This window comes from Babylonia areolata, chromosome 5 (genome assembly GCF_041734735.1).
Source record: "Babylonia areolata isolate BAREFJ2019XMU chromosome 5, ASM4173473v1, whole genome shotgun sequence".
Lineage (NCBI taxonomy): Eukaryota > Metazoa > Mollusca > Gastropoda > Neogastropoda > Buccinidae > Babylonia > Babylonia areolata.
In genome coordinates, this window is record NC_134880.1 from 33,197,721 (window position 1) to 33,216,001 (window position 18,281).

An 18,281-nucleotide genomic window follows, 5' to 3' on the forward strand; every position below is an offset into this window, starting at 1 on the left:
TGCACCAGAAATATAAGTCCATGCTTAGCAAAAGAAGTTCCTGTTTGAACAAAAAATAAAAATGACTGCTCTTGTTGTTTTGTCAGAATATGAGATCAAAGTTTAGAGAATAAAAGATACATAAATATAACAGTAAATTCAGTTTGCGTATAATTTGGCTTCTTTTAAAAACAATTTTTGTGCCCATCCCAGAGGCGCAATATTGTTTTAAACAAGATAAGATAAGATAAGAATAACTTTATTATCTCCAACTGGAGAAATTTGGTCAGGTGCATTATCACAACATAGACAAGTAAACAACATGGTGACCATAGCTGTAAAAGCCAACAACAGCCCCTACAAATATTACGAAGATAGAAATGTAAAAAATATCACATACATCGTTTCATACATACATCCACACACTGCAGGTAATAACTAGTATTCTTAATGTAAAAACAGAAAGAATTAAGAAACATTATTTGAATATAATTATAAACATAGCTTACTATACTACACATTGGATATAATAGACAGATAAGATAAGAATAAAGATGAATTGCGGAAAACCACAACCAGATAATCAGCACACACCCGCACCGCACGCCCCCCCACCCCCACCCACCCCTCCCCCCACCACTCAGCCCACACACGCGGATAACTTGATTAAACAAGAGTAATAAACGTATGTTCTCAAATAAAAGCATTTCACATATTCGCTTTTAAAAACATTGCAATTAATTATTACATCGCAATTATTAAACAGAAATATATTTAGAATATGGACGTTAGCATTAGACATATTCATTGTACATTCATCCTGCATATTGCACATTATTCTTCCTACATATTGCACATTCATTATAACCAATTGTCACGTTTTAAGCTCAGTAAACACACACACACACACACACACACACACACACACACCACAACTAGAACAAGGTACAGCCTATCATGCACGGACTTTCACACGTCTCACATGAGAGTGCGCGCGCGCACACACACACACACACACACACACACACAGTTCTCAAGAATTTAAAAGGTGGATTGAACGTGGAATAAAAGTCTTCAGAGCTCTGGATTTCAACTTTAAAGTTCTGTAGCGTCGTCCTGATGGCAACAGCTCGTAATACTTTGCTAAAATATGGGTGTCGTCAGTTGCTATCTGCCTGCTTTTTTTAACCACTCGACTTTCATACAGCTCTTGCATACTAGCTTGTTTCACTCCCACAATTTTACTGGATACACTCATGACATCGTTCAAAACACGCTTACTCCTCACTCCCAAACTTCCATACCAGCACATAAATGAAACTGTAAGCACGGACTCGATACAACATCGATAATAACTTTGAAGAATATTTGAATTTATACCAACATTTCTAAGCTTCTGTAAACAAAAAATTCTAGATTGACATTTCTTATGAATGGAATCAACATTTCTGTCAAAAGTCAGCTTATTGTCTAAGATGGTCCCTAAATATTTATATTCATTGACCCTCTCCACTGTTTGACCATCAATAACAAGGTCAGCTACAGGCAAGGGGTCTTTCCGAAAATCTATTAACATTTCTTTTGTTTTCAATACGTTGAGATTCAGATAGTTTTTCTCACACCAGGAACAGAACTTTTTAATTTCACTGAAATAAATAGCATCAGAGTTGGACAGATCTTCAATTGCTGAGTCATCGGAATATTTTATGACAGGAGTTTCCTCCGTGCCTCTGCAGTCATTTGTGTACAGTGTAAAAAGAACAGGGGACAGCACTGTACCTTGGGGTGCACCAGTAGAAGTAGATTTTAGAGAAGAGTGGGCAGAATGAAAGCGGACGGACTGAGTTCTATTGAGAAGAAAACTTACTATCCAAAGAGTAAGCTTCGGATCAACATCCATGCCTAGCAGTTTGAGGGCAAGGAGATGAGGTTGTATTGTGTTAAAAGCAGAAGAGAAGTCAACAAAAAGGATACGAACGAAAGATCCCGTGTTATTCAAATGAAGGAAAGCATTATGAAGGAGAGTTAGGATAGTATCGTCAGTACTTCTGTGTGCGTTATAAGCAAACTGACGAGAGTCAAGCTGCTGTTCAGTGAAAGAAAGAAGATGTCGGAGAATAATTTTTTCAAAGCATTTCATCACTACTGAAGTCAGGGCAACAGGACGGTAATCATTTAGTGCGGCTGGGTTCTTTTTCTTGGGGATAGGACAGATAGTAGATTTTTTCCAGATGCTGGGGACAGAGCAGTCCTTCAGAGACCAGTTGAAAATTTTACAGAACACGTCACACAACTGGGAAGCACATGTTTTCAGTAATTTTCCGCAGATATTGTCGGGGCCAATTGCCTTCGTGACATTCAGATGACCGGAAAGAACTGAATTTTTCCTATTTTCATGCCAAATTTGGTGTCAACTGACAAAGTATTTGCAGAGAAAATGGCAATGTTAAAGTTAACCACACACACACACACACACACACAACCGAACACCGGGTTAAAACATAGACTCACGTTGTTTACACAAGTGAGTCAAAAATGCAGGCTTATATAGCGCAGTACCCCCATCTCAGTTGGGGCTCACCACGCTTTACAATATAACATACATAGTAAAAATAAGCACCAAGGAACCAGGAATCACAAAAAACACACCAAAATCATCACAAATGCATACAAATCACCAGCAAGCATATGCAGATGTAAAAGTTTCAGTGAGAAAAGTACAGTTTGAAAAATATGCTTTGAGTGCTTACTTGAATGTGGGTGTTGGGGGGTACGGACGGTACAAAAGAACTAACTAAATGATTATTTACTGTATTAAAAGGATAGATACGAATTCCCGCACACAGGCCAGGAACATATAGAGGCCAGTCACAAATGGGTTTTCTATTGTTTTATTTACAATAGTTCTTAAATGAGAAGAAGAGCTAAGAAGACGATATAAGAAGAAAACATAAAAAGAGAAGAAGACATAAAAAGAGAAGACCTAAGAGGAGAAGACAGTGCCTGGAATGACATAAACAAATGTCATTAGCACAACATGTTGGCACAAGTGAATAATAAAGCACATGTATACATATTACATGGAAAGACTACCACTTGGAAATGGATATGTTTGAAAACCAAACACTGACATCAAATGACATTTCTAATACATTTAAAATAGTGCAGTTAAAGTAATTGAAGTTAAACTGAAGTTAAACTGATTTACTAGAGGTACACTGACAGTATAGATTAGGTAAAGCTTATACTGTATACAAGTGACTCAAATGAATCAGTTTATCATGTAGCACTATACTGGAGTAAGCTGTATAAGAGAGAGCATGATAACTAAATTACAATTAACAGACTGATACATATCAGGTGGCTTCAACCAATAACTGATATTAATCCAACAGAATGCTACACACATCTTAGAGTACTGAGCACACTATAGCAGTACAACTGATATCAGCATGTAAAATAATACATGACTAATAAACACGATAATAGAATCAGTGGCTCTGATATTATACTGGCAAACTGATAGACCAGGTAGTAAGTGAAGAACCATCATGACTTAACCATTAAGTAGTGAATGAACTTACACCAACACAAGTTATCCGTTGCATCAAAGCCAAAAATGACCTTAGCTAAGCTTGTACTCAACATATAAATCGCCTCTGCTGAAGCGGGATAGTAACCTAACCTTCATCAGTGACAGTAGATGAGAAAGAATGCATCATCCACTAGAACATTCTGGAACAAACTATCTGTAAGCTTAACCCAGACGTCATTGACTGACGTTAAGAAGAATTAATGGAATACTGCTATGAACATATGACGACATGGCAATTATTTAGATCAATCATAGCTGAGCTGTGACTACATGTCAACGCAATAACTGAACAAAGAATTAACTGAACATACTCATATGAACACAAGTACTGTGTCGAAAAATACAATTAACAAATCATCACATTCTACACACTAGTACTTACAGCAATACGTAGCGAGATGTCAGCGTAGCGAGATGTCAGCCGTTGTGAGAACACACACTCACACTGCCCGCGACACAGCAAGAGAGAGAGAGAGAGAAAGCAGCTCTGGTCAGATGACTGACCAGGTATGAAATGACCACTCATCACTCACTGTGCCAATTTATACAGGTTAAGTGAACTACAAAGACAGTCACGTGTGCTGCGAACAGATCGACGCTAATCTGGCCAAATCTGACAACTAGGTGTTCAGTGACAGATTTCTAAATGATTCCTGAACCGATTTACGTCGGATAAGTTGCAAAAGAAAGAGCTCAACGACTACTTTATAATGAGTATAAAATGAAGTGTTGATTATTTACTATGAATTTATAATCTTAATTTAAGTCACCTGAATAGGGTCAGTTTTAACGAGCTCATCACGGAAAATTACAAACTGAGTTAAATCAGTTTAACGTAGGCAAACATAAATGGAATAGACTTAAAGATGGAATCACGACGATTCTGCCAGTATATAATACTTGTAGTTTACTGATCCGACAAAAGATATATTAATTAAATACAGTGGTGCAGAAACACAGATTCCAGCTCAGCCAATAGCGTACCACGATGCTACACTGGTCGAGCCGTGAGTAGGTTGTCTGGCGAGGAGGACAAAATGATGTAAGCAGCTTTGCATTCAAACTGGGAGTGACGTCACACATATTCTGCACGTGGGTTAGTTGCGAAAACTGTCATCTGCTAATACAGTTTGTGCGTGAGGCGAGCTAATACAGCTTGTGCGTGAGGCAAATTTTGGAGCAAGCATAGCGCTTGGTCATATCAAAATCGGAAAAAAAACATGTTTTCAAAAAGCCAGGAATGCAAATGCTAAGTACAGTAATAGGCCCTGTCATGACGAAGTGTTCGAAATTGCCTACAACCATGCCTTGTTTAGCTCGTTTTGTGCCCCTTTGTTTCTCTCTGATACTTCCCCACCACCCTTTCCTTTGGATTTCTTCATGTGCGATGTGATTTCTCTCTCTCTCTCTCTGTGTGGTGTGTGTGTGTGTGTGTGTGTGTGTGTGTGTGTCTCGTTGTTGTTGTTCAAATGTGTGTGTCTTTTTTTTTTGCATAACCATATGTGTGGCATCCTCGTCATTGTTTTTCACCAGAGTCCTAATCCTTAAAAAAGAGGAAAAAAGCAGCTTATTTCTTGTTGCCTGTTTTACCAGCTCTTGGCCCTTGCTATCCTCATTATTCATCGCCCTTTTGTAATTTTCTTTGCCTGGTTTAATCTAGTTTTTTTTTCTCCCAACCACCTTTCCCTTTCTCCACTTTTTTTTTTTTACCCTTTCATCCCTATTCTCCTTTTTGTTTTTTAAATCGTCATTGCCTTTCTTTTTCGTTATCTTGTATTTCTTCTTTCTACGTTTACAAGGATTTTGGCCACCTGTTTCTTCGCGCCTTTGCAGCTGACCATGGGAGCGAGATTACAGACCACAATACAGTTAACTGATCAGGGGAAAATATGTGAAGCTTTAAGTCATCTAGTGATCTTTTCCATGGCAACTGTGACGTGTCCGTTCCACATAAAGGGATCAGCTGTAGAATACTGCGTTCTGATACTCTGTAATAGTAGTAATGATTGTGGTGGTGACATTAATGGTTATATCGATATTTTGCTTTTGTCACCAGTCATTAGCCGTGACAACAACAATCTTGTTATCAGAAAAAGAAGTTACAGGCAGATTTGGGGGAGCATGGTATTTTAACTGACAATAATGATTGTAGCTTTCTGAGACATCGGGGTAGAATGTTTGGGGAGAGATGGAACATATCTTCCTTTCTTATCCGTTTCAGTTATCATATATTTTACTCTCTCTCTCTCTCTCTCTCTCTCTCTCTCTCTCTCTCTCTCTCTCTGTGTGTGTGTGTGTGTGTGTGCAATACTCCCTGTACACAAACAAACGGGGCATAGCAGCTGATGACTGTGGAGAAGCGATCCTCAGACAGCTTCAGACGCAGGGTCATCAGCATATCGTTTATCCCACGTGGAAGGCTGTCAAGCTGTCGTGCAAGTTTGTTCGTATGGCAAAGCCCACGCCTGAGGTTCTTGGGGTGCTATCTGGCTTCCCAATGCAGTAGGTGTAGCCCCCTCCAACTTCCTCCAGCTGGGTTTCACCGGCAAACCTGGTTTCGCTCAGGGATGCTATGTCCACCTGGTAGCGATCAAGCATTCTAGCAATGAGCGCTGTGCGCCTTTCTGGTCTGTCGTCTCTGTCTTAAAGGGTGCGAACATTCCAGGCACCCAGAGTCAGGGCATGACTCCTGGTTCTTTTCTTCTGTTGTTTTCGACCGCTAGTGTTGGATGTCCAAGTAGGTGCGGTTTCCTACTTGGTACTAGGCGAGGCAGGCTTTGTTTAGGGATCCTTTTATCTCCCCTTCCCCATGTGGGGAGAGCAATGCCATCACCCCACAGCCGCCTGCATACAGTCGTGACTAAGAACTGCCAGCAGCATCCTCTGCCTGTCCCCGTTACCACTTCTCCATCGCCGCAGGGCTTGGAAAGCTGGGTGTTGAAGGGCTAGCTCGTCGTTCCGACATTAGCCTGGTTGCCTGACCTGCACAGGTGACTTTTTTTTTTTTTTTTTTTTTAGTGAAGAGGAGTTGGCAGGCAGGCTCATCTGTCGGTGTGTGTCCTCATATGGGAGAAGAGGCCGATTCTGGATGCGCAGCACTTCCCACAGGTGTTGCAAGGGAAAACGTCTCCAGAAGTTGATCCCTGCTTCCTTCGCTCACGCTTCTCCTTAATGACCATCCGACATTAGCCTGATTGCCTGACCAGCACAGGTGACATTTTTTAGTGAGGAGGAGTTGTGCAGTCCCTTCCCCACTCTCTCACCTACCGACGCTCACAATCCCACAGGTGCAGATACGGCAGGTGCAGGTTTTTTCTTCGGAGTTCCGTCTCCTAGGAGGACTTCCAGCCAAGGCTAAGAGCTCCCCCTGCCCTTTGGTCATCCTCTTCCGCCTTCGCAAATGTTGGGAAATGTTTCCTCCTCCGCCTGGTCCGTTGTTTTGTACTCCACAACTAATCTATGTTTCTCCGTGTGTACCCACACAACTAATGTATGTCTCTCTGCACTCCACAATTAACGTATGTCTCTCTGTACTCCACAATTAAAGTCTGTTTTTTCAATACGCCACAGCTAATTTATCTCTGTGTATTCCCCACAACTAGTGTATATGTGTACCCCACAACTACTGTGGTGTTACAGCGGTACTGAGTAGAGTCCCATACAGTGGTGTTACATGGGTACAGAGTAGAGTTCCTTATATACAGTGGTGTTACACGGGTACAAAGTAGAGTTCCACAGATACAGTGGTGTTACACGGATACAGAGGAGAGCCCCACATATATATTGGTGTTACAGGGGTACAGAAGAGAGCCTCATACCTACATCGCCACCCAGGCTCCACTGGACAGTACTGTGGAGGACCTTTGGAGCATGGTGTGGCAACATCAGTCCTCCACTATCGTCATGCTCATCAACCCTGTGGAGGATGGCCACGTGAGTTTGTTGACCGAACTACATCCCTTTAGGATGAAGATCTCGATAGATAAAAATGTACAGCTAGCTTGTTGAAGAAAAATTCTGCCTTTATCATAAAGATATTTGATTCATACTCTCTCTATCTCTTTAGATTATGTGGTCTGATATAAAGTGACACGATACCATTTTTTGAGCTACTGTAAAATATTAGATTTTCTACCTCAAAATGCCAATTAATGCAGACAGTTCTGACCGGCATGTTGACGAACAACGGAAATAGTGGAAAATCGAGAACACTTTGTTTGCTAAATCTCTTCATGTAGTCGTGAAACTAAGCATACTTGAAATGTAAATCCCGAAGTACTCGTATTTTTAAAAATGTTTACAACTGGCTGTATATGTCCATTGTATGTCCAGTGTTCTCCCGAGCAAGAACAACAGTAGAAAGGCATTCCAAGTCGTGAAAGATATGTCAAAGTAAATGCAGTCCAGAGTCACCACGATACACGACAAAGAAGAACAAGTATACCTACCTCACAGAAGAAAAATACATTGTGAATATATGGACAGTTTATTCTCAAACGAAGAGTCAACAATGATAACTTTCGAATACTACGCGAAGAAGTGGAGGAAGCCATAAGATTACTGAAGAATGGAAAAGAAACAAGCATCGACAACACACCAACTGAAGTGATAAAACACATAGGAGAGGCAGTGACATGTGTCCTTGTCAGAATCTGCAACAAAATACTGTAGACTGGAGAAAGGCCAACAACATGGACAAAGTTTCTAATTATCCTGTTCCCAAGAAAGGCTACGTACAACTACACCAGAATTACAGAACTGTCAACATGATCAGCCATGCAAGTAAAGTGATGCTCAAAGTAATCCTGAACAGACTTATAACACAGGTAGAGGAAGCCATTGTACAAGAACAAGCTGGGTTCCGCAGTGGAAAGAAGCACCACAGAACCGTGTCTTCATCGACGTTGAGAAGACATTTGATCAAGTGTGGAATGTTGCACTGTGGGCAACAACCAAGAGGTTCAACATGGGCCAGAAGCTGATCAACACTGTTCAACAGCTGTAAGCAAAATCTAATAGTGCATTTCTCCTTAGAGAAACTGTCGGTGACTGATTCCATACGTCAGTTGGCTCTGTCAAGGCTGTCTTCTATCTCCTGCACTCTTCAGCATCTTCCTCCAATGTATATAGACTGATGCCCTGGAAGAACAATATAGCTCTATCAACATTGGAGGACGTACCATCAGAGGACATACCATCACAAGTCTCCGATTTCGCTGATGGTATTGATGGGCTGGGAGGCAGTGAGGATATTGTGAACTGCTTGGTCGAAACATCAACCAAGTACGGAGATCAGCGCCGAGCAAACGAAACTCTGACGAACAGCAAGGACCCAATTATTACTAAGACCGAGCGGACAACAGCTTGAGACAGTGAAGCAGTTTGATAAGTACCCTGGCGCTATCATCAGTGAAGAAGGGTCCAAGATCGAAGTACTGACAAACGTTGTGCAGAATGCAACAGCACTAGCAAGACTGAAGCCCTTGTGCATGCACTGGTTCTCTCTATTTCCTTGTAAGTATGCGAGCTGGACGCTTACAGTTGAGCTCCAGAAAAAGGATTCAAGCAGTTGAAATGAAATACTTCTGGAGACTCCTTGGCATCTTTTACAAGGACCACATAACAAATATTTCATCTCGTTGGTCGGTATGAATACCTACTGACGACAGTCGAAAAAGGAAAATTAGATGATATGGTCACCGGACAAGATCTGATGGGGCTCTCCAAGACCGGGAACAGTGCGGGGGAAAAGGAGAGGAGAAAGACTGTGAAAGAAAAGGGCAAAGTCACTTACATCATTCAGGGAACAGTGCAGAGGAAAATAAAACTAGGCAGGCAGCGAAAGAAGTGGGCAGACAACATCACTTTGTGGATAGAAAGGAGCTTTGCCGAAATTCACGCCCTATCTCATAAACGCCACAAATGGAGAATTCCACGGCCCGACGACCAAACCATGTTTTGGGACCAGTGACAATCTGCCCATTTCTATGTGTTGATGTCTGCCAGTTTCTTTGTCACTGTCTCTATATCTTTCTTTGACACAGTATGAAGTAACCTCCGTCAAAGTCCTGACATTTTCTCTCTCTCTCTCTCTCTCTCTCTCTGACGTGAAGGCCGTGACCCTGTAGTCAGTGACAGTGTAAATCAGTCCTCAGGTGAGCTGACTTCACTGGCATGGAACGTGGAAGGTCTTGCCTCCAAACTAAATGATCCTTCTTTCCTGTCCTATGTTTCGGATTATGACTTTATTTGTTTCACTGAAACGTTTATGCATAGCTTTTGTTCAACAGCATTCCCTTCGCACACCCCTCATATTGCACCAGCTCAAAAATTTTCAAAGCAGGGAAGAAACAGTGGAGGAGTGGTTGTTCTCGTTAGGAATGAATTGATGAAATTTGTTAGAAAAGTGTCAACACAATATAACAATATAATAATTCTACAGTTAGCCATCGAACTGTTTGGAACTGATACAGATGTTTTCATGATTTGCGTATACCTGAACCCCACTGACAGCCCATTTTATACTAACAGTGAATTCGCGGATGGTATTTCTATGCTGGAGCGTACCTTACTAGATATTTTAGAATGTAATATTGATGCACAGTTCATCATATGTGGAGACTTAAATGCCAGAATTGCAAACAAAATTCCTTGGCATTTTGACGTTGATCTCTTCCGCTCTGTACAGGGTGGATGCGATAATGATAATGTAAATGATAATCACCTTTGGACGGAATCAAATAACAGCTTTCGTAGGTTTTCTCATGATCATTATCTCAATAGCAACGGAAAAAATCTGCTATGATTGTGTGCAGGTTTCGACCTACACATTTTAAATGGTACGACTGAAGGTGACAAAGACGGTTGCTATACTTTCTTGTCTTCTACTGGCAACAGCGTTATAGATTACTTTTTGTTTTCACATTCAGTCTGTACATTACCTCGTGAGATGTATGTTGGGGAACGTATTGAGTCCAAGCATATGCCGATAATCTGTCATGTTTTTTGTACAGAAAATTTTGAACATGGGGAAGAAACCTTTTCTTGTTTCGACAAACGTATATGGTCAGAAGACAAAGAGTACGTCTTGTTATATAATCTTGAACGGCCTGAGAATGTACAAAAATTAGTTGAAGCAGATCGTCTGCTACACCAAGATATAAATGAAGCCGTCAATATTTTTACAGACATGTTAACTTCTGCCGCCTCGTGCTTTAAAAAAGCAGTGCGAGGAAATATGAGAAAGGGGAGTGCGTGGTTTGACGCAGAGTGTAAACAAATGAGGAGGACCACTCGGTCCGCTCTCCGAACTTGTCGGCGTACCCAGTCTTCACCCGACAGAAGGTCGTATTGTGACACACACAAAAATTATAAAAAGTTGTTGGTCGATAAAGAAAAGGAATTCAAAAGAAAAGCCAGAGACGAACTTACAAACAATGTTAATGATTCTGGGAAATTTTGGCGCTGTGTTAAGAAATTTTCACATAAAACGACACAAATGGGGAAAATTGCACTGGAAATCTGGGTTCAACATTTTAAAGATGTTTTTGGTAGTGGAGAAGGTGGGCGGGAAGATGAGGAGTCTGAAATCAATGCTTTTCCGGCTGATGCTACTGATTGTGACGATGATGTTACACGGTTAAACGCCGAGATAACTGCAGAGGAGGTAACTGAGGCCATTCACCACCTTAGGAATAATAAAGCAGCAGGTATTGATGGTATTATCCCCGAAATCTTTAAGACCGCAATCACACGTGGCAGAGTAACAGATTTTCTCGTCCATTTATTTAATAGTATCTTTTCATCTGGACATTATCCAGAAGCTTGGAGAGAAGCCCTGATCCACCCAATACACAAGAAAGGAAATATACACGATCCTGATAACTACAGAGGTATTTCCTTATTAAATATTTGTAGCAAAATTTTTAGTTACATCTTAAATAAACGATTGTCAGCTTTTGTAGAAGAGAAAAATATTCTTGGTGAGATACAAGCAGGCTTTCGAAAGGATCACTCTACAATTGACCACATTTTCACGCTTTTTGCTATGATTCAAAAACATTTATTGAAAAACAAAAAAATATATGTTGCGTTCATTGATTTTAAGAAAGCCTTTGATCTTATTTCTCATTGCAAATTGTGGCCCAGTTTACACAAATTAGGAGTAAAAGGGAATATACTGAACACACTAAAGAGTATGTACACAACTGTTAAGGCCCGCATTCGTATTGGAAGTCAGATTTCAGAAGCTTTTCATTGCCTTAAGGGTTTAAAACAAGGTGAAATAACAAGTCCCATTTTGTTCTCCTTATTCATTAACGAACTGGCTCAGGACATCATTAAGAATGGAAAACATGGTATACAACTTTCCCCCGATGTGCTTGAACTTTTTATTTTACTGTTTGCAGATGATATTATTTTACTATCAGACACGGTTACAGGCTTACAAAACCAGTTAAATGTACTTGCATGCAAATCAGATGAGCTAGGACTTCATGTAAATCTTCACAAATCTAACATTGTTATTTTCAGAAAGGGGGGTTACGTGGCAAAGAAAGAAATGTGGTTCTATAAAGGGCAGGTAATGTCAGTGGTAAATTCCTATAACTATCTAGGTATGATTTTTTCAACAAAATTAGCATTTAGTAAAGCCGTCAGTGGCTTAACTTGTAAAGCGAGAAAAGGGGTCATTGATATTTTTAGAACCCTTTGGAGATTAGGAGATTGTTCAGCAACCATTTTTGTAAAACTTTTTGACACACAAATTAAGCCAATGTTATTATATGGTGCAGAAATATGGGGTTTAACACAACAGAAAGCGGTGGAAAATGTTCACACCTTTGCATTGAAGAAATTGCTAAATGTCAGCCCCCGAACCCCAAACGACATGGTGTACGGCGAAACTGGACGTTGCCCTTTATATGTTTTTACCTATGTCGCTTGCATCAAATACTGGTTACGTTTAACAACACTAGATGATTCCAGACTTCCACGTAAAGCATAAAACATGCTCCTATCATTTCATAATGATGGTAAGATTTGGTGGGTAACACAGGTTTATAAAACTTTATACGAGATAGGTTTTGGCTTTGTATGGGAAAATCAGGGGGTGGCAAATCAAAATATATTCCTGGGATCTTTCAAACAGAGACTGATAGATTGTTACTACCAAAAGTGGACTGAACATACCAGCACCAGCACTAGATTTAGTGTTTACCAAACGTTCAAAACATCAGTATCCTTGGAAGCTTACTTCACTACAGTTACGAACAAACATATCCGTGACATCCTGATAAGATTTAGATAAGGTATATCCGAACTACAGACACACAAAAAACGTTACACTGCTGTATCAGAGAAAGATCTCACATGTTCATTCTGCCGCAATGCTATAGAAACGGAACTGCATTTTCTTTTCCACTGCACAGAACTGAATGACTTACGACAGAAGTATATTCCCCCAAAATACACGCTTTATCCGTCGATGACTAGGTTTCAGCATTTGATGCAAGACAAGCATTGCCTTCATGACCTTGGAAGATACATTTACTATGCAAACCGACGTCGTTAATGCTTTTTTATTTTTTTTTATTTTTTTATGTTCATAGTCTACTATAACAAAGGTTCACTCTGTCATTGTCCGCACGATCTGTTGTAACGGGTCATATGGCCTATACAATAAAATTCTTGCGTTCTTGCGTTCTCTCTCTCTCTCTCTCTCTCTCTCTCTGTTGTATAGATGAATTGTAAACCCAATATGAATTCCTTTGTTAGATCACTAGCGACTGAGGAATCTGAGATGTGTTCGATCACAGACAGACAGATGTGCAGAAAGTAAAAAATATGGTGAGGGTAACAAAGTACAAAGAGTCTAGAGCATCAACTGCTTGTGGCAACAAAGAAAGCTGGGTTGTGCTGTGAGCAGGTCAAGGAGCAGGTCAGTTTTGCACATTGCTTATGTTGATGTCAGCCACCACCACTCCTCTGGTATTTTTTGTTTTTGTTTTTCACTTTCTAAAGCCATACGTTTAGTTGTGGTAGGTCCACTCCTTTGCGTGTTGTGTGTGTGTGTGAAGGGGGTGGGTGGGGGGGTGGGGGGGGTGGGGGTGGGGGCGGCTGCTCTGTATGTATGCAAAGCGTCAGCATTTCAGCGCCTCCATCAGTCAGTGTTTCACGTCCAAACAGCTCTATGCTGTATCAATCCAGCTCACTGGCAAAAGCAGAGAACTCTTGCTGCCAAAAACCATTCCTCCTCAGGATCTCCCTGATGCTTTTAGTAATTATTTTAATGACAAAATTGGAAACATCCGACAAGAACTGGATGCTAGCCCACCAAAGGACCAATTTAATGATTTTAAAGGAAATTTAATGACATGTTTTAGACCTGTCTCTGAAAAAGTTGTAAGATATTTTGTTCTTAAATCTCCAAGTAAGAACTGTGACCTTGATCCATTGCCCACTAACCTTTTGAAATTATGTCTTGATGACCTTCTCCCTTTGATCACCAGAATTATTAATCATTCTCTAGAGTCAGGCATTGTTAATGATTGTCTTAGATTGGCCATTGTCACCCCTCTTTTGAAAAAAGCACAATTTGGACACAAGTCAGCTAAGGAACTATAGACCTATCTCTAATCTTTCTTTCATTTCTAAAATCATTGAAAATGTTGTGTCAAATCAGCTCCAGGAACATCTTGATGAAAACGGCCTGCTTGAAACTTGTCAGTCAGCTTATCGGAAAAGCCATAGCACAGAAACAGCCCTTCTTTCCGTCACAGATAGTCTCCTTTCAAACACAGACAAAAGACTTACATCTGTAGTGGCATTTTTAGATCTGTCAGCGGCATTTGATACAGCTGACCACCAAATTCTTATCAATCGTCTTAGCACTACCTTTGGCATTAAATCTACTGCTTTAAAATGGTTTTCTTCATATCTTTGAAATCGTCAACTCAAGGTTAAAGAAAAACATAGCACCTCTAAAGTCATTCCTCTTCTGTTTGGTGTCCCTCAGGGATCAGTCTTAGGGCTTATCTTGTTCACTTTGTACACTCAACCTTTGTCTGACATCTTCAAAAGGCACCCATTTGGTTACCATAAATATGCAGATGACACGGAATTACAAAAAGCCGCTCCACTATCTGATTTTAAACAGTCATTACTGAATTGGAAGCTTGTGTAGCTGATGTAAAAACATGGATGGACAAAAATAAAGCTCAATGAAGACAAAACTGAACTTTTAGCCATTGGAGACCTAACTCGTCTTAAGGCAGCATAAAAGGACCCAGTTACGTTTGGCCCTGCTTAAACAGCATTGCAAACATCTGGGTGTATATTTCGATCAAACCTTGACTATGACGATCAAATTTAATTCTTGTGTCCCTCATGCAGTTTTCATCTCAGAAGGCTAGCCTCAGCCAGACCCTACATAACAGAAAAATATGGCTCAGTTGGTTTCCTCTTTTGTCCTGTCCAAGCTGGATTACTGCAATTCCACTCTTGCAGGTTTACCATCTTTCTCCATCAACAGATTACAGAAAATTCAGAAGAATGCTGTACGACTGGTTCTCGCCAAAAAGAAATCTGATCATGTTACACCTCTGCTGAATCGGTTACACTGGCTTCCGATTGAGTCCCGCATTCACTATAAGTTAGCAACACTCGCCTTCAAACATTTTGACAAGTCTCTTCCATTGTATCTCTCCTCTGTATTGGAAACATATGAACCGCACAGAACATTAAGATCCAGTTATGAAAAGTTGCATAAAATTCCAAGGACTTATCTGAAATGTGCTGGAAATAGGTCTTTCAGAGCTCAGATTCCCCATGAGTGGAACTCTCTACCTTCATCCCTTAAAAATGCCTCTTATCTACATTCCTTTAAGTCAGATCTGAAATCTTACCTTTTCTGTAAGCATTTTGTTCTGGGCGGAACGGTTAAACCAAGGTATGCCTGTTAAGAAATATCTTTGTACTAGTATTTTTGTAGTCCTGTTTTAATGCATTGTGTATTCTATGTAGTTTTGGTCGTAGATGTGATGGCATTTTTTCTATCTGGTTATTTTTAATGGGCATGTGTGTGTGTGTGTGTGTGTGTGGGGGGGGGGGGGTGCGTGCATGTGTGCGTGCGTGCATGTGTTTGTGAGGGTGCAGTGCTCTGGTACGCGTGTGTAAATGTGTAGGCATGTTAGTATGTCCGAACAGAATTCTATGTTAGAAAATAAGAAATAGCTTAATGCTTATGAAATTTTGTTTTTAGTGCAGTTGATATTTAATGTCAGCGTGTGTGTGTCTGTGTGAGTGTGTGTGTGTCTGTAAGGGAGGGACATCTATCTATCTATCTATCTATCTATATATATATATATATATATATATATACATATATATATATATGTGTGTGTGTGTGTGTGTGTGTGTGTGTGCGTGCGTGTGTATGTGTGTGTGTGTGTGTTCTATGAAATGCATTTTGTTTTAATCTAAGCCTTATTTACTTCATAGCTTTTATAATCTGATTCAACTCTTAAGTGTGCTTTTTCATTCATATGAACACTGGATGTTTTCCATTGTCAGATAGCGGTTGATGTGTTTTTTAAGGCATGTTTATAGTCAACTGGATGATGTAAGGCGCTTTGAGCAGCATTGGTGCTGGATATCGCGCCATAGAAAAACTATGTATTATTATTATTATTATTATTATGTATGTTGTGTGTGTGTGTGTGTGTGTGTGTGTGTGTGTGTGTTTGTGTGTCCATGGTACATATTTATGAAATCATTTCATCTCGAAACACTTTTTCTGTGATCACCAAAATTGGCTTGAAAAGAGAAAAAAATCAGTTCATTCCACACATTTAATTTTTACTGGAAGGTGAAGGAAACAAGACATGTAAAGAAGCGAAATATATGTTTCCACAGTCATTTTACTGGTAGATTTTAATTTTAGTTTTTGTTCACAAAACTTATCACATTTACCGTACACATTGACACAATAATCAACTGCAGTCATTTTAATATTGACTCTGTAATTACCCTGTTTTAAATTGTATGCGCGCGCGTGTGTGTGTGTGTTTCTGTGGAAAATTTCTACAAATTCATTTTCTCTGAATATACATTGTCTGTCGATGCGAAATTTGGTTTGAAATAAACAGTTAAGAAAACTAAAACAGAAAACAAAAGTTCTTTTTATACATTATAGCGACAACGCATTTCTGGGAAGGGCGTAAATGTACATATGTATGTTAAAATGTATGTATGCAGTGTGTGTGTGTGTGTGTGTGTGTGTGTGTGTGTGTGTGTGTGTGTGTGTTTTGCTAGTCACATTTTGGTGTGTGTACGTAATATTGATGTAATGTGTTACGCGAAAAAATGTGTTTTGTAAAGCACCTAGTGTAGATTTCTGGATAGCGTGCTATATATAGTGTGCTAGTGGAGTGATGGCTTAGAGGTAACGCGTCCGCTTAGGAAGCGAGAGAATCTGAGCGCGCTGGTTCGAATCGTCGCTCAGCCACCGAATTTTTCTCCCCCTCCACTAGACCTTGAGTGGTGGTCTGGACGCTAGTCATTCTGATGAGACGATAAACCGAGGTCCCGTGTGCAGCATGCACTTAACGCACGAAAAGAACCAACGGCAACAAAAGGGTTGTTCCTGGCAAAATTCTGTAAAAAAATCCACTTCAATAGGAAAAACAAACAAAACTGCACGCAGGAAAAAAATACAAAAAATGGGTGGCGCTGTAGTGTAGCGACGCGCTCTCCCTGGGGAGAGCAGCCCGAATTTCACACAGAGAAGTATGTTGTGATAAAAAGAAATACAAATATACGTATCCATTATTATTATTATTATTATTATTATTATTATTATTATTATCTTTTTACACCCCATTGCTTTGCCACCAGCTCCCCCCTTCCACGTTAGTCTTTCTCTCATTACCTCGTTCTTTTCTTCTAAACCTGGACAGGTCCCACCATTCTGTCATATTTCTCCACTTCTCAACTTCACTTCCTGACGTATATATCCCCTCCCTCCCCACTCTCAGTCTTTCCTTCCCACACACCACTTTCCTCGTTACATCTCCACATTACACGTTACGTGGTAACGGCGTTGCCCATGTTATCCTCATGAAGCAGTTTGCGCGTGTCTGAGGTTTTGATCAGCGACGATGTTTATCATCCTAATTACCGCTTTTTTTTCTTTTACTTTTTAGCTACTTCGGTCCGTTGTTGATTAAAGGGAAGATTCGTTTCTTCTGCTTCTGTCCGACGCGAAGATCGTGCAGTCACATGGCGGTGCTTGTAGAGGTGGTCTTGGTTGTTTTGTCTCAGCACTTCGTCGGTTTTTCATTCTTTCATATTAATGTCTTTTCTCATCTGCGTTTTTGAATGGACTGCAGAATCATTTCGTATTTTCTGATAATAAACGAATAAATGACATACACGTGACAGAGATGAACTATGACATAGATGTGACAGTGATGAACCATGGCATACACGTACAATGTAGACGGCGAGTTCTCAGACATTTACATTACCAACATTTTTTTTTTACCATTGACAATGTTGATTTTTCCAGAAGAAGTGCGCCACATACTTCCCAGACTCCGCTGGGCCGGAAAGCGCTGTGAGCTGTGGAAAGTTCATCGTCAGCATGACCAGACGTGATGTCCACCAGGAGTACATTACCTCATGGCTACAGGTCCAGAAAATTACAGTG

General features: G+C 40.2%; 1 protein-coding gene across 1 annotated transcript in view; it reads left to right on the forward strand.

The window, feature by feature from the left end:
• Positions 1–18,281, forward strand: part of LOC143282034 (tyrosine-protein phosphatase non-receptor type 2-like) — a 93,908-nt gene that overhangs the window by 34,185 nt on the left and 41,442 nt on the right. Inside the window, exons 4-5 of the mRNA XM_076587458.1 lie at positions 7,370–7,507; positions 18,141–18,278. Coding sequence (XP_076443573.1) covers positions 7,445–7,507; positions 18,141–18,278 — 201 coding nt within the window. The 5' untranslated portion in view covers positions 7,370–7,444. The remainder of the gene's footprint in view (positions 1–7,369; positions 7,508–18,140; positions 18,279–18,281) is intronic.